The sequence below is a fragment of the Columba livia genome, chromosome 10, assembly GCF_036013475.1.
Source record: "Columba livia isolate bColLiv1 breed racing homer chromosome 10, bColLiv1.pat.W.v2, whole genome shotgun sequence".
Lineage (NCBI taxonomy): Eukaryota > Metazoa > Chordata > Aves > Columbiformes > Columbidae > Columba > Columba livia.
This window is the reverse complement of record NC_088611.1, coordinates 943,837-969,144: the sequence shown is the minus strand read 5'-3', so window position 1 is coordinate 969,144 and position 25,308 is coordinate 943,837. Positions and strand designations below refer to the sequence as shown.

Genomic DNA, 25,308 nt, shown 5'->3' with positions numbered 1-25,308 from the left:
GGCATCTGCTGCTCCCATTGTTGGAAAATTACTGATAACTTGAAGAAAATAGCGATTTGTTTTCAATAAAAGACATCTTAGTATCCTTTGCGTTGTTCTTTTTCAAGAGGCTTTCTCTAAAGAGTTGACCAAAAGGCTTTGTATGACTGTCTTTGAAGTTTAGCGCTAACCAAAGCTGGTTCGTGCTAAATCATGTGTCACCTTTGGTTTGCTGTAGCTGCATCATCTGAGCACACAGGTTTCGATATTATTTTTTCCAAATGAATTTTCACTCTGTTGGAGGAGTTTGTGTGAGAGTCATTTTAAACTCCAAGAAAGGATAAAGCAGGAAAGAAACCAAGAGTCCAGGTGTAAGCGATGGAAGTGGAACGATGCTGGATGCATCTATAGTGAACGCTCTTCCCAGTCTTTGCTCTGGTTTTGAAGAGTGTGGCCAAACATGATACAGAGAAGTACATAGTGAAGACAGACTTAGTAAAATAAGAATCTAAGATCTTGGTTTCTAAAACCTCTTGTGTACATGTGCTCTCTTTAAATGGCAAGGTTAACCGATGTTATAATTTGAGTTACCATAGTGTTCCTGAGCAAAAGCCGGTTGTGATGGGGCGGGCGCATCGTGTGTTTGTCCTCCCCGCCGTGCTCAGTTATTTCAAGCAAGTCTCATCTCCTTGCACAGTTCTGTGGAAACAAGACTAGGCATAATTCCTTATTGAAAATATATATATGTATATATATTTCTAACTTTAAAACACTTTAAAAATTCTTTCTCTTATGCTTTAAAAATCTTTGACTAGGTTTAAAGACTTTGGCATTATTTAGGCAGAGGGTGGGAGGATAGCGAGGTTTATTATTTATAGTGCTAAGTCAAGGAAATTGCTTCCCAAACATATGCTTGTTGTTAAGTCGATCTACATGTGTTTGAGATTTCTGTAGTTGCCACTACCTTTTTCCGCACAAGTTCACACTGTAAGGTTAGTTACAGTAACAGCTCTTATGGCAGACTGGCATGCTAGTTTTATGAGGCAAAAAAAACCCGACAAAATTGTTAGCAGTCCCGAGTTTTTTCCCTTTCTCCATTTGTTCTCATAACCGTTCTGTCTATGCCGTTGCTCGCTGTTTAAAAACACATACGAGTTGCTGGCCTTTTAACAAAGCATCTTGACAACATGTTGTTCTCTTCCCTCTTTCCCCTTTCATAACTTTTGGAATTTCATATTGGAAATTCTTTTTTAGTTTTGAAGCTATTCATGTGAATCTTTGAGAGGCTTATGTAAGCTCTAGTAAGTACCTTTTTTTTAATGGGAGGGTCAGTTTTTAGTATAGTGCTGAAATGTGTGTTTTTATGTAATGGGGTTAATTTTTCATATGTGGGAATTAAGTGTTGTCAGGGGAGAAAAATGGGGAAAAGCAGCTACTGAAGTGTGATGGTGATTATACAAGTGACAGTTTTCTGTCTGTTATCTATACACGTGGCCGGTGTTCAACTATATGTCCACAAGCAAGAAAATGTCATGGTGGCTGTTAAGCTTTGGATAATTCCGGTTTGTGTGTAGGAGAGCAGCGAGTACAAGTTTATTGACTCCTCTGGATCAAAGCCATCTCTGAGGTTACTGCTTGAACTTTGACTTTTGCAGGATCCGGAGAGGAATGGAGACTCCACTGGATGTTCTGTCGAGAGCGGCGTCTCTGGTGCATGCTGATGATGAGAAACGTAAGTCTCAAACCCGGTTCTCTGCTTTGTTGGATCCAGATGCTTTGTGCTGTATGTCAGCCTAGATGCTGGCTTTACCAGTCTTTGCATTTCACTGAAACTAAGACACGTGGAAAAAATGCCCTCGGAAGCCCTTGAAAGGTCGTCTTTCCTCAGGTGCAAACCCAATGTGTTGCATTTGGATTGGTTAGTATGCAGGGGGGAATCACTCCTGTCATTTGGAAAAAGGTACTTACCCATTCATATGAAGGTGCCCCTCTTTTTCCCCAATTACATTAGCGTTTTTAATAGCCAAAAAGTTGTAACGGAGCTGCTGTCAAACCAAGGACAATTTGGGAACTCGCGCTCTCTAATCGTATCACTTAGAGTTGTTCTTGTTTAGGAATATGTAACTGGGTGGGCATGACAGGGTTGCAAAGACTCCTTTTCAGTCCTAAGAAGCGAAGAGGTAGAGTGCTGCCATTAGTAACGAGCGCTTCGTTTTCCCTTCAGTACCGCTAAAAGGTGAGTACAGGATGTCAACATTGCGGTGGCGCCCATTGCAGCAACAGGGCCTTGTGCTGCCCATCATTTGGGTAACACTTTTGCTTTTGACGTTCACAATAAGTGTTTAAGATGGGCTAACTACTGTTGGAGTAATATTTTAAGTTCTAGCAATTCGCAGCGCTGCTTTGTAGGTCGGGTTGTTACCTGCGTGCTTAGGAAGAAATGTCTTTGTCTTTTTCTGAGTAGTGTGAGCACTCAGAAGTGTCTGGATCTTGGGTACTAACTTCAATAGGTGCTAACTAGAAAAATGGTATTTTGGATTTCAAACTGCTTTTGTGTGTAAAATCACCTTTTCAGCTGAATTCAGCTTTTCTTTTTTTTTGTCTTTGTTCCTTTTTTCTGTATATATTTTTTGAAAAATAATTGCCTTATATGTTGAATAAAATAATTGGTTTACTGCTGTTGCTAATAGACTTAGTAAAGTAGTTGCAAAGTAAATAAACACAGCGTATCGGGCAAGTCCCAGGATTTCTGCGTGTGTTCAAGTAGTCGACATAGCAGTAGCTCGCTCTTTGAGCAGTTCGTGCAGTGAAGGTTCCATACCCTTGCGAGCTCCTCTGTTACTGGCTCTTAGCTTTATAATGAACATTGGTTTTGTTGTTCGAGCATGTTCACCTTGCTGCCGGCTGAGCGCCAAGCTTCTACCCATCCCGCTGTGGTGGGATTGGGTTGATTGCTCCACTTACTGACTGGTTTTGGTGAGATGAACAGCCGTAGAGGTCCTCGAGGAAATAATTTCAACTGTGATTTTGGCCTGAGGGATTTCTCTTGTAAACTAAGATTTCGTAGAAAATGCAAAAGCTAAACCTGTTTTCTTTTGACTGCAGTTTTTAAAATATATTTTGCATGCGTATTCTCAGTTTTCTCAAGCTAAATGCATTCTGTTTGATTAACTGTTGCCTAAGACTCTAGTGTGAGTTCCACAGGGTAGGAATGTTGGGCTGATTTAGAGAATGCAGAGGAAGTCTGATTCAGTGCAACTTGCATGTGAGGAAGCTGATCTGTATCTGGTTCTAATTTACATTCCTTTAGTCTTGCCACTTAGATTTAATTAGATTTATGCCGCTCTGCAGCTTCTGACTTCTGCTGCCTCCGAGTCTGTGCTGTTGTTGTGCGTGTTGCGCACCCAGAACGGGAGAAGCTGCTCAAAGGAAGAACTGAGCAGCCCAGCCCAGCCGCTGAACTTGCTTCTAGTGTCAGCTTTGGGGCAATGGCATCAGCCAGGCTTCTCTCCGTGTTAGACTGGGTACTAACAGCTTGAACGTAGTCTGGAGTTTAGCACTTAAGCTGGGGTTTGCCGCGCAGTGCCAGGTGTGCTCGCGGGCTCCCGCCTCTGTTTCTGTATCTGCGATTCATTTGCTCTGACATGTAGGATTCTATACAGAGTTTCTAATACTCCAGTCATGACCAGGAATGAAATGGTTATTTTTCTGTAAATCAGATTACTTTCAGATACTCAGTATCTGAACAAACTATTGGATTTAGTTCAGTGATGTTTCTTGTATTTAAGTGATACGTACAGGCAATTTTATTGTTGATTCATTGGGAAGAAAAATCCCAACAGGTTCTTTTTGCCATTTCTGATGACACGTGAAGCTGCCTGCTTCCAAAGTTTTGAGTAAGGATTTCAGATTAATCTAGATTTAGAAACTTTTCTGTCTTACCCTGAGTCTGTTGTTTCTGTGCTGGAATAGGAATTTGTCAAATGTAACTCCTGACGCGCTTTGCGCATTTCGTGATCAACATTTTATCCTATTTTTTGAATGGAGAGTGCAGGAATGTGGCTTTATGCCGTCCCGATGTGCCGGGGCTACCGGTTAACTACTGGTTCGATTCTGTTAGTGAAACAATAAATCTGCTTGTCAAGGTGGTTGAACTCACCTCAGATATTCTCATCGAAGCTATATGCAAGTTTTGGTATTATTTGTATACAAACCCTTGATCCTCTTGCAGACGTCTTAAATTGCAAACTTTCACACCCTGACACGCTTTAATCCCGTCTCAGACTGATGATTTCTATACATCAGCAGCCCAGCAGCGCAATTACCTGTTCTAGGTAAAAAACACGGTTTATATCTCAAAACTGGAAGGTATGTAATTTTATTCTTGTTTGCCTGGCTGTATGTAGCGGGGATATCACCAGGATTTATGAATTCAGTTTGTCCTAACATGAAGGATCCTCTTATCTCTGTTGGCACTCGCTGCAGTGCCGGGTAATATAGAAGCATGTTAGTGTATATACAAACCAAACTTTGTTTAAAACAAATATGTTTAAATTTACCAGCACTTGAAGAAATGAGAGCGATGTATGGCTATATAGATTTCCCTGAATGGTTATTGGTTTCTTAAATGAATATGAGTGGGTTGGTTGTTTCTTTTTTTTTGGTCTTTTTTTTCCCTTTTATTTTTTTTCCCAGCTGCACCTATATCAATAAGGTTGACCTTCAGTGCTACATTTGCACTAGATGTTGTTTTCAGCTGCACCTCTGTTATATTTGGACGAGGGAATAGAGTGTACTATCAGCAAGTTTGCTGATGACACCAAGCTGGGAGGAGTGGCTGACACTGGAAGCTGTGCTGCCATCAGAGACCTGGACAGGCTGGAGAGTTGGGCGGGGAATAACCTGATGAAATTTAACAAGGGCAAGTGTAGAGTCCTGCATCTGGGCAGGAACAACCCCAGGTTCCAGTATAGGTTGGGAAATTACATATTAGAGAGCAGCGTAGGTAAAAGGGACCTGGGGGTCCTGGGGACAGCAGGGTGACCATGAGCCAGCACTGGGCCCTTGTGGCCAGGAAGCCAATGGTACCTGGGGTGGGTTAGAAGGGGGTGGTCAGTAGGTCAGAGAGGTTCTCCTGCCCCTCTGCTCTGCCCTGGGGAGACCACATCTGGAATATTGTGTCCAGTTGTGGCCCCTCAGTTCCAGCAGGACAGGGAACTGCTGGAGAGGGTCCAGCGTAGGGCAACAAAGATGATGAAGGGAGTGGAGCATCTCCCTTATGAAGAAAGGCTGAGGGAGCTGGGTCTCGTTAGTTTGGAGAAGAGGAGACTAAGGGGGGACCTCATTAATGTTTATAAATATATAAAGGGTGAGTGCCATGAGGATGGAGCCAGGCTCTTCTCGGTGGCCAACAATGATAGGACAAGGGGTAATGGGATCAAGCTGGAACACAAGAGGTTCCGCTTAAATTTGAGAAAAAACTTCTTCTCAGTGAGGGTGGCAGAGCCTGGAACAGGCTGCCCAGGGAGGTTGTGGAGTCTCCTTCTCTGGAGACATTCAAAACCCGCCTGGACACCTTCCTGTGTAACCTCATCTGGGTGTTCCTGCTCCATGGGGGGATTGGACTAGATGAGCTTTTGAGGTCCCTTCCAATCCCAAACATACTGTGATACTGTGATATTTAATGGACTATACTGGATACTATATTTCAACACCTCCCCAGTTAAAGTCACTCTGCACTTGTTATCAAAGACAAGTTATGAAGCACGCTTGGTTAACTGTTGTGTCGTGGGGAAGGTTAATTGTGGAGAAGAAATGAGTACTGTCATTTTGCGTTGGTCACCATTACAACTGTGGTGCAAACAACTGTTTAAGCTTGTGGTGTAGTGGTTCTCTACTAACAACAACAACAAAAGGCTGAACCGAAGAAGACTTGTGTGTGGGCTTTACATGAAGTGACCACCAGTCAGACCTGTGGGTGTCACTGTCCTTTTAATGCTAATGGCTGGAAAGCTCGTCACGTGCGGGTTGTTGTGCAGTTGCAATAATCAAGTGTATAATGAGGTACTTGATACTCCTCTTCTCTCCCTGCACTGTCCTTCCTGGGCTTCTGCTGGTTTCTCAACCCTTCAGGATCTGAGTTTTCAGGAGACCACGGTATAAGCGGGTAGCGTTTAATTAAATACAAAGAATTACGGAAGGTACAGTTTTTCTTCCCACAATTGTGTTGAACAGCAAGTGTCCAAATATTAAGAAGGATTATTATTTTGTATTTGTCTCGTATAAAAAGAGTTTGGGAACCGCTCTTTCTGTTATGAACAGAGTTTTTTAAAGCATAATCTTGTTATTGAGAAACCAGCGCAGCAGATGCAGACGAGGACTGGCAGAACGTGCCGTCGGCTCCGGCGGGGGCGCTGCACCTGCGCTTCCCCAGTCCCACTCAAGAACACGGCAATGAATGAGGAAAAAACCACGTTGTTTGTTATTCTCTCAGGATGGTGTAGTGAAAAGCCTGTTGCTGGCAAAGAGGAGGAAATAAACTTCCACAAGGAAATGAAAGGTTTGGAGACAGCTAATAAATAGCACAATAAAGTCCTGAGGAATAGCTTTGCATTCTGATACGAAATCCACCCCTGATGAGTCTTGATTTATGTTTTCAAAAACTGGTTAAGGGCTCATGTTAAAACAACGTGGTGTCTGCTCCAGCCGTGTTTCTTGCACGTGGACCATCAGTCGGACGTGTCCTTGGCATGGCTGTTCCACACTGTGAGCGCTGCCATTGTCTGGCAACAGTTTATTTCATGTACTTTAGTTTAATCCACTTCAAATAATTAAGCTAGACCATACAGTTGATATTTCTAGTGCAGGGGAATGATTGTGCTTAAAAATCCCTGCCCTAATCCGCTTTGTAATAAAATCTTCATGTAGACAAGGCCCACAAATGGAGAGAATTAATTTCATCTGGCTACCATCTTATAATTAATAAATATGCAAGGATTTGTTATTTGGGATAGCTGATCCTAAAAAAGATATTACTTGGAGGCTGAGTTGAATATTATTTATTATTTTTACATACTGCTGACAAGGATGATGACTCTGTAGTCTTAATGTCTTTAAATACAAAACAAGCAATATGTACCGTAGAATTAGAATTGAATTGTTGCTATTTGTGCTGGAGATACTAATGATGAAATAGTTATCACGTCACCAAATTATGGGCAGTGAGCTGAAGGCACGTGTTTAATATTAATGTTAGCAGAAGTTTAAGTACCTTCCATCCTACTGTATGGACACTTAGATCAGCGCTGAAAATATTTCAGATCCTGAAGGTTTTTTGACTGCCTATAAGTGAGTGGTTGCGTGGAACTGTCTGGTATGAAAACAAGGGCACTGTCCATAGGGATGTTTGTTTCTTCTTTTATGGTAAATTAAAATATTGATTTTTGTCATCATTCTGCCTGATTGGTGATTGGATAAATACGCCTGTTGGTTCAGAGAAGAGGCAGATATTGGGTGAGACAAAGGTCTTCAAAATCAGAGGTATTGATGTTCTGCAACCCAGTTAGTAGGTCAGAGAGGTTCTCCTGCCCCTCTGCTCTGCCCTGGGGAGACCACACCTGGAATATTGTGTCCAGCTGTGGCCCCTCAGTTCCAGCAGGACAGGGAACTGCTGGAGAGAGTCCAGCGCAGCCACCAAGATGCTGAAGGGAGTGGAGCATCTCCCGTGTGAGGAAAGGCTGAGGGAGCTGGGGCTCTGGAGCTGGACAAGAGGAGACTGAGGGGGGACTCATTCCTGGGGATCAGTATGGAAAGGGGGAGTGTCAGGAGGATGGAGCCAGGCTCTTCTGGTGACAACCAGGGACAGGACAAGGGGCAATGGGTGCAAACTGGAACACAGGAGGTTCCACTGAAAGATGAGAAGAAACTTGTTCCTGGTGAGGGTGGCAGAGCCTGGCCCAGGCTGCACAGGGAGGTTGTGGAGTCTCCTTCTGTGCAGACATTCCAACCCGCCTGGACACCTTCCTGTGTAACCTCATCTGGGTGTTCCTGCTCCATGGGGGGATTGCACTGCATGAGCTTTCCAGGGCCCTTCAACCCCTGACATGCTGGGATTCTGTGATACTGAATTCTCCAATTGCAGAAAATAATCCACCATTAAGTGATTGAATAGCTTGTATGAATTAGCAACTGTACTTGTTTATCTGTTTATCTGTGATGTCTAGCGAAAGAGAAACTGATTTTGAAGCAGCAGGATCAGCAGAACTCTGCCCTTGGGTCCCTCGGCAGCTCTGGAGGTGTTAGAGGTGGATTTGTCAGCTGGTCGTTTCCGTCACGTTTAGTCAGTGGGGGGGAAGAGTGGGGTCCCGGTAGTTTTGGAGTGGAATTTGTGGCATAAATCATCTTTTTTACTGAAAGGGGGAAAAGTATAGAAGTGTGATGTTTTGGTTTAGTAATGTGATGGAAAAACATATGTGGTTCAATCATTGAGATGCAGCCTGAATCATCTGTTGTTGTTGTATGAAAACCAAAGCTTTAAATAATAACACTCTATGAGTACAGCATGCATAGTGTTTGGCTTTTAAATTTGCGAACCATACAGACCAGAAAATACTAATATCTTCTGTTTTAAAGATCAGTTAATCTATTTTTTTAGTAAAATACCTGAATAGCTGAATTCCTGACCGTCTGCTTTTTGTTATTCAAAATCCCTCGGCTGTTCGTGTCCCTTGGTGTTTCGCAGGGCAGCTTCCCCTAAATGGTGTCGGGGCCATTTCCTCATTTTTAGGGTTTTCTTGGAAGCAGGAGTGTTCAATAGAATAGCTGGTTGTGTGCTTTTGTGTGTGTGTTTTGCGGCGACTTATTTTTGGAACTTACCGTTACCTCCAGAAAGCTTTGCCCCTTTTTTTCCCCGAAGTTTCTTGCAGCAAGGAGATAAAGAATGAGTCGAGTTATGTTTTCAGCTTGTTAAATAGGCTGGAAAATGGGGCAGTTGTCTGCTTGGCGCCTGGATGTGTTTTGATGGCAGTAGCACACCATTAGCACAGTCGGTGCCGTGATGGTAATGCCTTAGCGAACAAAAGTGTCTAAACATTTATTTTTTCAAATTAATTGTAACAAACATTCGCAGGAGGTTCAGCTGCCTGCAGTTTGTAAACAGGTTGGAGCATCATTTGACATACCAGATGTTTCTGCCCAAGCTGTGCCAGCTGAGGACATTTCCTGAGCAATGGCAACCAGACTAATGCCTTTTCTTTCTGAATCCTTTTTAGCTCATGGGTGCTAAAATATTTGCAGTGATTGGTGGCGTTACCTCCAAGTAAATGGTGTTCACAGAAACATTCTCTCTTTACATGTTGGTTGGCAAATGGAGGGGAAGGAATCTTCCTCCTCGAATGGCATTTGTCATCAGATGCCAACCATTGCTCTGAAAATTGCAGCTGACCGAATTCCAGATCGGGGATACATACCAAACCGAACGGAGCTTGTCAATGCACGTGCTTCTGAACGGTGGTAGTTTCTGAAGTGCTATACTTGGAACTTTGCGCTCAATTTGTCTATTTTACAACAATGCATATTTGTCATCCTGGACTTTGAAACAGCGCAGGGAATTTAGTCAGTCATTGGGTTTTGTTTGTTAAGTTTTCTGGCCATGACTGAAGCTACATAAACAGACTGTGTTTTATAGCCGGGCAGAATATGCTAGCATGTCAAAATCTGGCTGTTTGGCATGTGGTGAATGTTATTTGTCTTATTTCATTAATTAACACTTCTTAGTTATTTAGCAAGGCTGCAGGTTGCTGGTGCCAGAGCCGGAGAATGGGGACCAGCTGGGGAATGTCCGTGTTGCAGAATTAGCGAGAGGAAAGGAGTTAACAAATCTCAGAAATACTTTGGATCCGGTCTATTTACTATAGTTTATCTACTTTTCCTTATTTAATTGTTTTGTAGGCACTTGTTCCCGCCCCCGTGCTGCTGGGGCACTGGGATGTTGTCCTGATGGCCAAGTGGGGCTTTGGGGAAGGAGAAGGTGGTTGCTGCAGTGGGAATGGTCTTGGCTTTGTTTGTGCAGGCAGACCTGGAGGTACCTTTGCTTGTAAGCAAATGAAAAGATTATATTTAAGAAAGGAGGACTGAGTAAACTTTGTGTTCAGTTAAGGTTTTAAAGCCCTGTGCTGAAGGAAAGGCGACTTTTGCTTACATATGTGGTTTTTATACACACATGCTATGTTGAAGTAGTGTTAATGTTGTAAAGTCAATTCTTTTAGCAGCAGTGCGGTGTTAAAATTGAAGTGGTCTTATACAATCTTTACTCCTTTTTCTGTTATGCAGCCTTTAGTGAAATGATCATAGATTGTTTACAATATTCTGTTAGTATATCCGCAATATTCTGTTGCAGATAGGGAGATGCAAGTTCTCGGTTAATGAGCACGTTTGGTACTTTCTTTTCCCTCGCTGGGAGCCCAGACTTTATTCATGGTATGCCGTTCAGATCCCCACCTGAAGGAGGATGCATCTGAACATGGGTTTTTCCAGCCCAAGATGAGTGTCCTGATTCATGGTTTATCAGATAAAAGGAGGATACGGTCAAGTATCACACTCTGATTTACTAACTCATGCCTTTTGTTCTCTTGTTTAAGAAAAAAACGGGAGAAAAAAAAACAACCGACCAGCAACACTTTGTTTCTTTTTTCCCCAAGACACAAACACTTAAATTACTTGCTTTTAATTTTTCCTCTCTTCTGCTGAACCAAAAACCAATTACTTGTGTGAGCAGAATTCTGGCTACAAATCTGCTACACAGCTATAAACAATGTCAGTGCAGAAACTTCTGTCATCCATAAGCTTAAAAGCAGAAATGGTTCTTATTTAGGAAATTGAAGAGTGAGGAGTGATTTATTACTCTCCTCTGATATTTTTTTCCCTTCTGTTCTGATTTTAAACTTAATGACACATTCATTGGAAGGTCCCCCAAAACACTGCGCTGCATTTCAAGAGTATTTTTGTCCATCCAGTACAACAGTGTTGTATTAGTTGATAATAGCTTCGTAACACTGGAATTAAGTTTGCTTTAGATCTATATTTATTGCATTGTAAGAGGGAAATTATAAACAGTTAGATGCCATCTTTTGTTCTTGTTTTAAATAAAATAATATTGGTACATGCACTAGGCTTAATTTTCCTGCAGCTGCGGCAATAGCAGTAACTGCTTGTATTTCCTGGGTCATGCCCGTGTTGTCTGTTTGGTTCATGGGAAAACATCCGTGTGTTACAGTTGTAACTTTGTGACTGTGAATCTCTGGCCTTTATTTGCTTTCTTTAGAGCTGGATATGTCTGGCTCATCGTGGCCAAAGAGTGACAGCTCATCCGTGGCTCCATCTCTTCTCCCAGTGTTTGTGTCCTAATGCCCTTTTTGCTGAGCCTGGCCTGGAAAGCATCAGATTAAATAAAAACGCAAAAATGTAACTTTTCCTTTGAACTCGCCTCCAAATGATGAGCTGCGTTAAGGAGCGTTTCTCTTTCAGGAGTGTTTATCCTCAGTTATTGGTACAAAATACGGTGGTTTTCAAGCAGCGGTCTAGATTTCAAATACATTTGAGTTCAGCGGCGTTGGCCTCCGATTGAAATCCGTGGTCTTGCTGTGCGTGGCCCCACAGAGAGAGTGGCGGAATGCACTGATTGCACAGTGCTGGCACCTCACCATAATTGTGTTGTTTGATGTGGTGTCTTATTCACCCACCCAACCTATTCATTTATTTCAAAATGAAGAGCTCCGTTTCTAGAAGTAGAGGTGAATAGTTTATTAGCTTTAAATGTGTTAACATTTATAGTAGTCCTTAATAAAATTGTTACAAGCAGATAATATTCTTCTCTTAAATATGTGAGAAATTTGGGCTTTAGAATGTCATATTTCAGTGTCTGCATGGGAAGGAAAGTACTGGGCTTTCCGCTGTCTTTTTTCTATGGAAAGGAAAAGCAATTTGGAAATTTTCGGTCTGTCCTTTACACAAAAATTAAGGTAGGTGGCCAGTAGAGAAATAACCAGTCTCTGTGGAGCCTGGGAGCTGCCGGGCCGTTCTGCCCACAGCCCGTGTCAGGTTCATTGGTGGCTCGGCCGCCCTCGTCCCCTCGTGGAGCTTCCAGGGCTCCAGCAGATGTTCTGCCTTCAAAGGTCAGTTTAACTTCCTGAGCAGAGCAGCTCCTGGCTTCCCCCGGCCAGCACAGTTAGCAGCTGGAATGCAGGCTGACATCAGGAATGACATTTCATGGACTGCTTTCTCCCTTCTTTAGTTATTCAAGCAAATCTCATGATACCTGCTTTTGTAACAACTAGCAGAGGGTGTTTGAAGAGGGTAATAGAATGTCAGGAGAAAAAGATTATATGAAGAATTAGAATGTGTTGGTATTCTGAATAGTTTAAGGCAGAACCGTTGCAGTTCCAAGCAGTGTATTTTAGCAATGCTTACTTGTATCGCAATAGTAGATAGAAGCGTGGCCTTGAAGGTGTTTTCCAACGTAAGTGTTTCTATGATCCCGTGGTTGTGCTAGGCACTGAAAAACATGCATGATTAAATTCCCTCCAAAATGTGTGGCGTGCATGTCTGCGATGCTAAAAGCAGCCACGGCAGATGGGCCAATGAATGGAATCAAACACCGTTCTTGAAAATGGAGGGGGCAAGAAAACTTTGCCCCTGGGAAGCCCAGCGAAAGGCGTGAAGTCTCAGCAAGTTGTGAGCTCTTAGGAGGAACTGTCAGCTCTTAAAATCAGAAACACTTGTATTGGAATGGATTTTCAGGCTGCAGGCGGCATCTCGGGATGGTGAATCTCTGCGGGAGTCCTGCGAGTATCTTGTGACTTGTTCCATTGATTGACTGTGGATTATGTGAAAGAACTTGCATGTGGGAATTACTACTGTGCTTGTCATGGTGCTCCATGGTGTAATTTACCGTGTCATTCGGTACATGTGTATACATTTTGTCAATCTACTGTATAAAAACTTCAGTATTTTATCACCACTCCTAATCGTTAGTAAAATAATCTTGCATAATATTGGCTTCTCAACCAGTAGCTGTGCTGGAGTATTCAAGAACTCTACTGCATTTGGGAGAGGGAGAAATGGCCATGTTTCTTCATTTAATTCTCCCTTCCAAACTCAATATCGCAATTTTTGTAGGTAGAGAAGGAGCCAACAAATTGGTACATACACATGACAACTACAGTGTCATGCTGACATAACAACCCCAATCTTACTTAGCTGTCTTTATTCTTATGCACTTCCAGTATAGATCTCCCTAGATAGTCTATTTTTTTTTTATGGTGATGTATTAATATTTGCATGTATATCTGATCTTTTGATAATCTGGCAGGTCTATTTTAAAATTATTTTTCTTTTTAATTCCTAGAAGTGGGGCACAGTGGTATTATGAGCTGTTCCACTGACCTTAATGCAGTCACATTAATCCTACGGTGTTTCTGCTTTCAATCATAAACAAATATTAATTAGTAATGAGAGGAAGATTGTGACAATAGCAAAATGTAGGTCTCCACTACTACGTCTGGCTATTCACTTCTAACAAGTCACTGATCTGTTTGAGCGTGTGCACTTCTGTTCTCTTCTCCTATTTTGCTTACTGGTCAGAGTAGATTTGTACGTTCTGGTGGTGCTCAAGTCATTTCAAGTCACTTTTAAAACAAGACAGATATACAGAATCACAGAACCCCAGGCTGGTTGGGTTGCAGGAGCTCTGTAGATCCCCAGCCCAGCCCCTGCTCACGCAGGGTCACCGAGCAGATCACACAGGTGGGTCCAGGCGGTTTGAATGTCTCAGAGCAGGAGACTCCACACCCGCTCTGGGCAGCCTGGGCCAGGCTCTGGCACCTCCCAGCAAACAAGTTTCTGCTCCTGTTCAGATGGAGCCTCCTGTGTTTCAGTCTGTGCCCGTTGCCCCTCGCCCTGGCGTTGGGCACCACTGAACAGAGTCTGCTGCATCCTCTTGACAATAAGCTATTGATCCCATTGATCAGATCCCTCTCAGCTTCTCTTCTCCAGCTCAACAGCTCCAGCTCTCTCAGTCTCTCCTCATAAGATGCTCCAGACCCCTCAGCATCTTTGTAGCCCACTGCTGGACTCTCTTCAGTAATTCCTTGTCCTTAAACTGGGGAGCCCAGAACTGGATGCAGAACTGCAGATGGGGCCTCCAGGGCAGAGCAGAGCAGGAGGATTCGCCTCCCTGACCTGCTGGTCACACTTGTCCTCATGCACCCCAGGCTTTCATGGCCACAAGGGCACATTGTTGACTCATGGTCAACCTGTTGTCCACCAGAACTCCCAGGTCCCTCTCTGCGGAGCTGCTTTCCAGCAGGTCCAGCCCAACCTGTACTGGTGCCGGGGGTTACAGTATTGTGCTGGAAACAAAACTAAGAGGGCAAAGGTCCGGGATGGGATGAATATGACCAGACTGAAGAATTGTTTGTGGAGTGGTGGAGATGGATGTTCTGGCAGCGACCACGCGGGGAAGCCCCGGTGGCGCCGTGACCCGCAGGGCAGCAGGTGAGCACTGCTCCCCAGGTTCCCGGGCAGGTGACATGTCCTGGGTTGTACTGGCCTGGTGACAGGCACACGAAGCTGGAAGGTGACGTGTCCTGGGTTGTGCGGCCCTGGTGACGGGCACACGAAGCTGGAAGGTGACGTGTCCTGGGTTGTGCGGCCCTGGTGACGGGCACACCAAGCTGGAAGGTGACGTGTCCTGGGTTGTGCTGGCCTGGTGACGGGCACACGAAGCTGGAAGGTGACGTGTCCTGGGTTGTGCTGGCCCTGGTGACGGGCACACGAAGCTGGAAGGTGACGTGTCCTGGGTTGTGCTGGCCTGGTGACGGGCACATGAAGTGGGAAGGTGACGTGTCCTGGGTTGTGCTGGCCCTGGTGACGGGCACACGAAGGTGGAAGGTGACGTGTCCTGGGTTGTGCTGGCCCTGGTGACGGGCACACGAAGCTGGAAGGTGACGTGTCCTGGGTTGTGCGGCCCTGGTGACGGGCACACGAAGTGGGAAGGTGACGTGTCCTGGGTTGTGCAGCCATGGTGACGGGCACACGAAGCTGGAAGGTGACGTGTCCTGGCTTGTGCTGGCCTGGTGACGGGCACACGAAGCTGGAAGGTGACGTGTCCTGGCTTGTGCTGGCCTGGTGACGGGCACACGAAGCTGGAAGGTGACGTGTCCTGGGTTGTGCTGGCCTGGTGACGAGCACACGAAGCTGGAAGGTGATGTGTCCTGGGTTGTGCGGCCCTGGTGACGGGCACACGAAGCTGGAAGGTGATGTGTCCTGGGTTGTTTGGCCCTGGTGATGGGCACACGAAGCTGGAAGGTGATGTGTCCTGGGTTGTGCTGGCCTGGTGACGGGCACACGAAGCTGGAAGGTGACGTGTCCTGGGTTGTGCGGCCCTGGTGACGGGCACACGAAGCTGGAAGGTGACGTGTCCTGGGTTGTGCGGCCCTGGTGACGGGCACACGAAGCTGGAAGGTGACGTGTCCTGGCTTGTGCTGGCCTGGTGACGGGCACACGAAGCTGGAAGGTGATGTGTCCTGGGTTGTGCGGCCCTGGTGACGGGCACACGAAGCGGGAAGGTGACGTGTCCTGGGTTGTGCTGGCCTGGTGACGGGCACACGAAGCTGGAAGGTGACGTGTCCTGGGTTGTGCAGCCCTGGTGACGGGCACACGAAGCTGGAAGGTGACGTGTCCTGGGTTGTGCGGCCCTGGTGACGGGCACACGAAGCTGGAAGGTGACGTGTCCTGGGTTGTGCGGCCCTGGTGACGGGCACACGAAGCTGGAAGGTGACGTGTCCTGGGTTGTGCTGGCCTGGTGACGGGCACACGAAGCTGGAAGGTGACGTGTCCTGGGTTGTGCTGGCCTGGTGACGGGCACACGAAGCTGGAAGGTGACGTGTCCTGGGTTGTGCGGCCCTGGTGACGGGCACACGAAGCTGGAAGGTGACGTGTCCTGGGTTGTGCGGCCCTGGTGACGGGCACACGAAGCTGGAAGGTGACGTGTCCTGGGTTGTGCGGCCCTGGTGACGGGCACACGAAGCTGGAAGGTGACGTGTCCTGGGTTGTGCTGGCATGGTGACGGGCACACGAAGCGGGAAGGTGACGTGTCCTGGGTTGTGCGGCCCTGGTAACGGGCACACGAAGCTGGAAGGTGACGTGTCCTGGGTTGTGCGGCCCTGGTGACGGGCACACGAAGCTGGAAGGTGACGTGCCAGCGAGGCAGCGGCAGGTGGGCTACAGTGGAGGCTCTGCTGACCACTTCAGGAGACATTATTTTCCCCCGTGGTGTATAGTATGAGATTCCATGCGTGTTTAATAAACGTAATGAATGTGTGTAAAGTACTAAAGAAAGATTTTAGTGGAAGACCTTTTATATATTTCTCAATTTGGACGCTAAATATATTTTTAAGTTCTGTCTATTTCCTTTTCCCCTCTGGATCCCTGTTCCCTATTAAGTGGGAAAGAGGTTATTTTCATGTTATGGCTGGAATTGCATGTTCATTGCAGTAAGTGGAAAACATTTATACAAACAATGCTACTTTGTGACTTTTCCTCTGACTGTTATTACACAAAAAATGATAACTAATTTCTCCAGGAAGTGTAGAATACCTGTTGTTTGCTATGTGAAATAGAGTCCGTGGTATAATTAAGAATCCTTTAAAAAATCTTTCATGTGCTTACTATTTTTGATTACCTGTTGCAGGCTGCAGAAACTGCTCGTTGCTGTTTGCTATGAGAATTCAGCTCTGCGTGGCTTTGATTTGTTGTGTCTGTTACCTTCTTTCAAGTGCTGTGATCCTTTCCTTCCTGGTCACTTTTCTTATGGTTATGTGAGTTAGTTCATGATGTACAAAAACCCCTGTAGAGCTGTGTCTTCTTTTAAAGAAACTTGGGATTCTCTTTGCCTCACATATTGGAGAAAAATAAACAACTTAGTTGACTTTTTATTGCATTATTGTAAAATGCAGCATCTCAACATTTAAAGGCAAACGTATCTGGCCCAAATGTAAAATAAAAATAATATTTCCTGGGAGACTGATCTCTCTTGTGGATATGATAGCTTCCCGTCCATAATCTTCTGCATAAGAGAGACAGAAAAACACATAAGTGCGGTTCCTGTGTTTGAATCTCTGATGGTGAAGGCCATGCAGGTACGCAGGCTGGGTACTTAGTATTCCACGTGTAGTTCTGGCAAAACTCACGGTTCTCTTTTCATGACACAATAAAGATGAATGAATCTGCACTACGTACTGTGGTTTAAGCACTGTGACTGTTAAGACTCTGCCTTGGGAGAAGGGGAGGTGATTTTGAATTCTTTCCTCACGTGGTTGCCCAGAATGATTACAAACAGTTTAAAAGGGAGTTGAAAGAAACACCCGAGAAGTGCAACCAAAAAGCATCCCCGAGTGCTGTCACTGCAAGAAGTGAAGCCATCTACAACCCCGGGAAGTACCAAATATTGTTTTAGACTGGGAGAACAAATAGTCCGTGTTTTATTAACACCGTTGCAGAGGTTCTGTCCCGCGCTGGGGAGGGACCGGCCGGGGCTCAAGCGCTCCCCCGCTGCTGTGGTCACTGCCAGCTTCTCTAACACATCCTTTTCCTTTTCCTCATTCTAGGGGATCTTATTTTCCAATTGCACTGGTAAGATTTCAAAGAAGTTTAATTTTTTTTTTTCTGTAGACCTTTATTTTCTGAACCGTTATTTTCTGAAAAGATGTGGCAGATGTAGAAGCTTCAGGAAAAGTATATGCACTACTTCATGATGATTTCTTCTGTGTATTTCTTAATTAGTTACGTGTAAGTTTTGGTCTGGATGGATAATTCAAAATTCAGTTAGCTTTCTGTATGTGTTCTGTATTTAAGCTTATGTCACCGAGAGTAGAATTTTGGTTAGAGGCGTGCTTTATTTCTTGGGTTTTTTTAAGACAATGCTTAAGTAGTAACATATGAAGGAAAATATTTACACACCTGTATTCATTAAAAAAAAACCCAACAAAACTGGAAGAGGTGAAACAGAGCAAAGAAAGTTTTGTTATTCATAGTGCCCCAGGATCAGCTTTTCGAGGGTTCCGCTGTCTGTGTAAAGTGTGACAGTCGTATCTGTGCATTCAGACTGAGCGTGAGAAAAATACCAGTCACGTTCTCATGTTTTGGGGCCACTGCCAGCTGTTTCTAAGCTAGAATTGTTGCGAATCCAGAAAAAAGATGAGTGAATGTCGATAAATGAGTTATGAGAGTTGTAATGCTGAGAGGGACTGGGGACACAGGGGGTGGCATTGTTGCAGAATCCTGCACGTGTGAGACAGACGCCGTCGTTGCTTATGGCAATTGCTTTGTGCCCTGCAGAATGTGAAGGTAAAGTCTGTTATTTCGTGATGAACATATCAGATCCTGTTTCACAATTAACCCTCTGCATTCTCTGGGGTCTCGCTTTCCATTTTCATTCTACCTGCTGTTCTGGAGCCAGCCGTGTGTGGTTATTCTGTTTGCCCGTGTTGGGTAACAGATTGCAGGCTGAAAATGAATGTACAACTTAGAGCTGGAATTAAGTTCCGTGGGCTAACTATTTAATTAAATGTTCAATGTGATTTGGTGTCTTTACGCTTTGGTGTTTATTTGGCTGCAAGGAAATCCACTTAATGTAATTTGTGCAGTAACAGAGATTATTTTAATTTCCATAAATTGCACTGAAATTAATGTAATGAAATATTTAAACTATTGAATGCTTTTATCCAATAATTAAGCAACATTGCTAGTCTTGATTTGTTTTTACGTGAATTTCTTTTGCATTGTGCTGAAATAGCGAGAAACAATTTGAAGATACTTTGTCCCAGATGAGATGGTGTTTCGAGAACGGCGGAGCAGGGGTTTGTGTTCCATGAGATGCCTGCCCGCAGTTTGAGAGCTGCTCTTCTAGAGGTACGTTGGTACGTGGTAAGAAATGTCACAGGAGGGGTGGAGGAATTGTTAGGCTGCCCTGTGTCAGTGCATTCTTACCACACCTAGCGCCGTTTCTTTGCAGTGGTGTGAGTTCTTTTAGCCCATAATTCATAAGAGTTTACGTATATACATATTTTTATAGGGCATAATATCCAAGTAAATGTATGAGAAGAAAACTGGAAAAGCATAGGGAATCCTGGAGGGGATGAAGGTGGGGGTGGCGAGAAAGGAATTGATGACTTGATGGATCCTTTACGAGCCGCAACATTATTTCTTAAAGTCTGTAACAGTCATATTTTAGCCGATAAGGATTTTTTCAGACCATAGGGTTTGGTTTTGCCACTATATTGTGAAGTGCGTGCTGAATCTGTTACGGTTTAAATCAATGGCAACAGAATGTATTGGTGTGATGTCAGACAAATCTGAGGAATAAAATTAACGCAATGCGACATGGTGACTGTTCAGTTTCTGCTGAATTTGAGATCGGGGCTGTGATTTCCTGGCTTTAGAGAGTACCAGACTCCAGGTCGTTTGGATCCAATATCTCCCTGTATTTAAGAGTTGCCACTGATTTCTTGGAGCCATTTTACACTGTTTGTGTAGCGCACACAAAACTATTAACAGAACATCAAGCTTCATTCTAATTGAGCTTACAACTCTGCAGAAAAACACGAAGTATGATCATAGTTTTAACAAGAACTTGGTGTTTCTGTTAGCTTCTGTATCTGCTCATTTATCTTGGGAGGCCTCACTGTCATCCCCCGACACGGTGCAGTTAGAGCTATTTCTCTAGAATCACTGTCTCGCTGAGTTTATCCTAAAAAATAAACCACAAGTTCTTGCACTGGCTTCCAAAGATACAGAATTTATTTTGAATGTCATGCAACACAGTTAATTGAGTTTAACATGTTTTTAATTGTAATTTTTTTCCTCACAACCTTGTAGATGATCAAATATACAATAACCTCTGACAGCGCTCAGAGAGCCTGCCTGACATTTAATTCCAAGCCAGCTGGTGTGGCTAATGGGTTTCTTTGGGACTGTCTTCACCACACAGACATTCCTGACACAAATTCCATCTTCAAGCAAGCAAAGGAAACCTAAATCAAGTGGGCTTTAACCTGAGCTGGCTGGCCTGTCCGGGGGATAGAATAAAGCCTAAATTAGCACACCTGCTGTAAACCAGAAACCGTGTTGCTCAAATATTATTCTATAATGTGATGTCTATCTCTTGTGTCAGTCTGACTGGAGTGAAGTTTCAATCAGTGTACAGAGTTTACTGAGAGCTTTAAGTGTTGAACACTCATTCTTAACTATTGAATATTTAGGGATGTAGAAGACCTCGGGGAAAAAGTTGTGTATGGAACAGAAACTGTTGGTCTGTTGGGTGATGCAGGTGGCTCAGTTGCTCTGTTGTTTTGTAGCATTGATAACATGAATTTACTTGTGGCGTATCTGCTGCAGTCAGACAAATTACAAAGAGCTTATTGGCTTTTGTGTGGGGAGGATTATTCGTTTAGGAAGATGAACAGGCCTGGCTTCGGCACCCTGTCTGTGTTCTTCGGGTCCCGTGGAGGGGCTGCTCCCCAGGGTGATGTGCTGGGGTGGGCATGGGGTACAGCTCTGGGGGGATCCCTTGAGCCGAATCCTGCTGCTGAACTTTGATCTTGGGATCATCTGTGCTGCACGTTTTTTTTATAGAGGCTGAAATCTTGCCACTGCTTATTTCCACGAGCAGCATTGTGAAATTCTGATTAATGTGATGTATGTGGATATGGAGGCCTCATTTTGATGCGGTTTCTTACATTTGACCTTGGCAGAGTCAGGCACGTCCCAATTTAAATGCAGAGAACCTCTGAAAGGACGTCTTTCTGAGACCAAAGCCAGCCTATGGTTTTTGTAGTTAGTCAGGAACAGCTTGTGCTCACCGGGGCGTGTGAAGGTTCAGAAGCAGCTGGATGTGAGAAGACGTGCAGTTCGGCCGCTGCCCCGGGCTGTCTGCAGCGCTGCTGGGGCAGGGGCTTGGGGCAAGGCCGCGCTTGGGGCCGGGAGCTGGGGCAGGAGCCAGCTGCCTGCGCTCCCGTGGTGGATCCGGTTGCTTTGCGGAGGTGAGCGCGAGCCGAGTGCCTTGTGACGAGATCACATCTGCTCCCTTGTGGGCCCTGGAAGCATCTGGAAGCATCTGAACTTCACCAGTATTTTTTTTTCCCGGGAATTTCTGCCACTTTACAGAGCGTTTTTTTTTTTTTAATACATTTTTGTACGTTTCATTCTGTCTTGACCAGAGCAAGAAGAATAATGCGGTATTTATTTATTTATTTGTTTCCTGATGACTGAATTAACTTGTTGTCTTGTAAGCAATGCTTAGCAAAAGCATCTCCTCCCTAGAACAAGAATCTGGCACAATTTATATCCCACATCATCCAAAACTAGAGTGACACGCAGAATTAACACAGTCCGGAGTACGGAAAAAGAGGTAGCTATTCTACGAGAAACATTTATTACCAGGGTTCTTCTAATAAAGGTTCTCTCTTGTGGCTTCTTCAATACGTTGTCGGTGAATTAACAGGTCAGACAGGTTCTGCCTGAAAAGAATATACAAGAAGTCTTTCATTTTTAATGACTAGAGTGGATGAAAGCAAGGCGTGGTGTTTGGCTGGCGGAGGGAGTCAGGACCCAACTGGCTCGTGTGCCCTCGGGGGAGCCTCATCCTCCCGCCTGCCCTTCAGGTGCCGCAGCGGCCTCGGGAGGAAACGCAATATATTCGTGTTCGCAGGGTTCCTTGGAGACGGAAATTCTGCGCATGTGATATTTCTAATACATTGTCCGTATTAGATGTTAGAAGTTAACCTTTATATAAACACTTTAAGATAAAAATACTGATCACATGGCTTCAGTCTCGTGGCATTCTTTCTTCTCTTTGTGGAAAGTAGCTGGAAAATGCCCTCTTAGGACATAATTTGATCGTAAACATTTCTATATGATAATTTTTCAGTTTGTCCTGAGACAGAAGATATCTAAATGATTAAATGCATTTGATGAGACACCTAAGAACAAAGCGTATTTTTACAGTATTTATCCCTTTACACTGTTTTTAAAGATACTGTATCTTCCAAAGCCAAACCATTTTAGCCCTTCAGGACTGGCCTTGAAAATTGTTCAATTACAAAGTCTTCACTGCTTTCTAGTTTAGAGCTTTTGGGCTCAACTTTGGGGCATAATTTACAGGATTCTTTGTTTATCTATTAGAATTAAAAGCTTAAAAATAAATTTTGTGCGATGTCTTCAGATGCCCTTGGGAAAAAATGAGACTTTAAGAAAAACATCAGTCTTGCAAAACTTTGCAGTATTGTGGAATTGCAACATAAAGCGCACGGAGGAAAAGGGGCCAGGTCACTGCTGGGATTCAGTTTTGCAGTAGTGGCGTGTATTTCATTTACTTCACCCAGGCTGTTATCCTATTTGGAAATGTGAAACTTAAATATTGTTCCAGGCCCCTCAGGATTTTGTTCTGTTGAACCCAGCACTGCCGTATCTTTGCTATACTTGATTTTTTTGTAAGACATATATATGAAATACTTGGAAATGGTCTTCATTCCCAGCGCCGTGGGTTTAAATTGTTCTTTATTCACCCCGATACGCTCCGCGGATGTCACAGGGTTTCGTACTTGCTGCGACAAACACATTCTGACTTGCAAGAGATGCAGCAAATTGTTTTGCTAATCCCTCCCACTGTAGCCTGTAGGATAAATTTTGGTGGCAGTATTTGCTTTGCTTTCTTTGATACAGGATCTTAATGTGGTTTAATGGAGGATTGGCTTTATGTGTATTTAGATCAAAAATTGGATAATAATAATAATTTGGATTTTTCCTGTTACAAACAGTTTTACCATTTTTTTAACTCTTATTTTGCAGCATTGTCAAAACTGTATATTAAAATGCATTTGAGAACACAGAGGGATTTATTAGATACCTACTTGAAGAAAGTGTGCGATAAATAGAAATAATAGAAATCAGCATTTCCAAAAAAAAAGGCAAACGGGTCATCAGCTCTCTTTAACTAAGCTGCATATTGCGAAAGTTGTATTTATTGGTTTATTTTTGATTCAGCCAATAGCATGCATGGGTAAATGTATTTCACATCAGTTCTGTTTCAATAAACTGAGGCGGAGAAAAATGAGGCTGTTTTTCAGGAGCAGACACATGTGCACATATACCGATATGTACAAACGCACAGCCGGAATAGGTAGCACTGGTTATTTTAGTGTTCCTTGAGCGGCTGGGCAGAGTCCCGGATGGCGTGTTGGCGCTGCCCTGGCTGCGCCCCTGCAGGGACACGGTCCATCCTGCCCCGGCCCCGCCGCTGCTCTGAGCCGCCCTCCGGGAGAACCCCTTTGAAAAACCCTCATCTCCAGCAACTCTATATTCGGTGCACTCTAATACTTCTGAGGTGACTTGCTAAAGGTCTAGAGTAAGGTGGTGTGGCTTTTTATTTAAACATAAAACTCTTTTCCTATAACTTCCTTGAGATTAAGTTACCCATTTCCAAAAATAAGTCAAGAAATAGTGCAGGAAACAATAGGAAAAAAAAAAAAGAGGAATTATTTTCTCCATATTCCCCCCCGCCCAGTTAATTCTGGTGACCTGGTGTTGTGGCGGAGGGCTCTGCAGCCTGACGCCTGCGCGTTCCGCTGCCCCGGCCTGCGAGCGGCTGTCGGGCCACGGGGGCCCTGGGGCACGTTGGCAGCACAATACGGAACTGGGGCAGGTCGGGCAAGGGTGTGGGACAAGCAGGCACTGGCAAAAAGGAGCGGAAAGGGTGGAGGTGGGAGGCCGGGACCCGGGGAACAGCTGCGGGAGGGAGCGGGGCCGGGGCGGGAGACAGGACGAGACAGAAGCTCTCTGTGTGTTTGGTGGATATAAAGTACGTCGGCCGCTCTGTTCATTCTTGTGGAGTAGTGGGGATAGTGCTGGGGGACTGCTGGTTCTTTTAACTTGCCCTGGTGGGAAGATCATTTATACTGAAACACTGTGTTGAAACAAGATTTTGAAGGTAGTGATTAAATTCAGCTTCTCTGTTAAAACTGCCAGTTATAAAGCACTCCTTACAATAAGCTACTTTATTATGTAAGGCCTTGTTCAGCGAGACAGTGCTGGCTGAGGGAACCGTTGAATATTCGGGTGGGTTTTTCCACGTTGTGTAGTGTGGAGCCTGAACTGTATTTTCTGCCCACTATTCAAACAAAGCTCACCAGGAAGGACTGTGCAGTTGCTCGCAGGGTTCTGTAAGGCTGTGCTGCCACAAAGCTTCATAAACCTTTAATTAATCTTCACGAGATCTCTTTGGTATGGTTCAATTCAATCATTATTCAGCACCAGAGCCAGGAAATCTTTCTTTACACAAGATGAGGTGAGGTCCTGTGGGAATATATTCTGCAAGGTAATCCAACGTGGTTCTGCAGTACGACTGTGGAGGGGTGCCCAAGCAGGGCCACCCCAAAACCACCATTCCCTGGCGTTTCTTAACTTGTGAGTGTTTGATTTTTATGATGGTTGCGATACTCTTTCAACATTTTTCTATGTTAAAAGTCGTGCAACGTTAGTTATCCTGAAAACAGCTTCCTAACGGGTGTAATGGAAACAGTCGAACATCTCCAGCTCAGGATTTTTGGCTTTTTGATTTATTGTGATTTGTAACCTTTGTGCTGCTTCTTGTTTTAAGACAAAGCCAAAGCAGACCAGCCCGGCTGAGGAAAGCGGCAAAGCCGAGGTTGTTTGCGGTGTGCGCGGTGCCGGGTGTTGGCAGCGGTGCGGGCCCGGCTGCCCACCCGTGGGGGAGTTCTGCTTCTGGACTGGCCCCCAGCACCGACACGTGTTCAGCATAACTGGGCGTTAAGATATTAAGGTTGAAGCTGAGAGCCTTTGATTTTGAGGATACAGAATCAGACCTTCGTGCGTGGTTTAAATGCTTGTTGGTGCATGTTGTGTCTGTCTCTTCGTTTATCACCATTCAGCGAATCAGAAGCTCAGACCGCTGACGTGACTCCTTATTTAACTGTCCTGACCCAGCCTGAGCAATCATTTCCATATGGCGGCTCCATTTCTCTGACTTCTGGAAACAGCAAGCCCAGACTTTTTGTCAATAATATGACTTATGTAATTAGACTTCTGGGCTACCGTTGCCCTCCAGATGTGAATGGCTGAAGATGTCGTCTATCCTGAAACCACGGTAACCACGATTCCATGGCGTTCTCTGTCCTGAATCATGAGAACCACTTCAAGAAAAGACTCCTCTTGTTCTTCTAAATGTAAAAATCACTTTTAATGGCTTTCTTCTTATTA

At 44.5% G+C, this 25,308-nt stretch overlaps 1 protein-coding gene across 8 annotated transcripts in view; it reads left to right on the top strand.

Moving 5' to 3' along the window:
• The window catches only part of TAMM41 (TAM41 mitochondrial translocator assembly and maintenance homolog), a 111,174-nt gene that overhangs the window by 44,482 nt on the left and 41,384 nt on the right, over positions 1 to 25,308 (top strand). For 5 of the 8 annotated variants that reach the window (XM_065074829.1, XM_065074828.1, XM_065074827.1 and 2 more), the window contains exon 8: positions 1,635 to 1,711. In XM_065074829.1, coding sequence (XP_064930901.1) covers positions 1,635 to 1,711 — 77 coding nt within the window. Of the gene's footprint in view, positions 1 to 1,634; positions 1,712 to 18,829; positions 18,946 to 19,108; positions 19,416 to 19,911; positions 20,156 to 25,308 lie in introns of those variants that run through there. The other 3 variants (XR_010474975.1, XR_010474974.1, XR_010474976.1) reach the window with 3 other exon arrangements.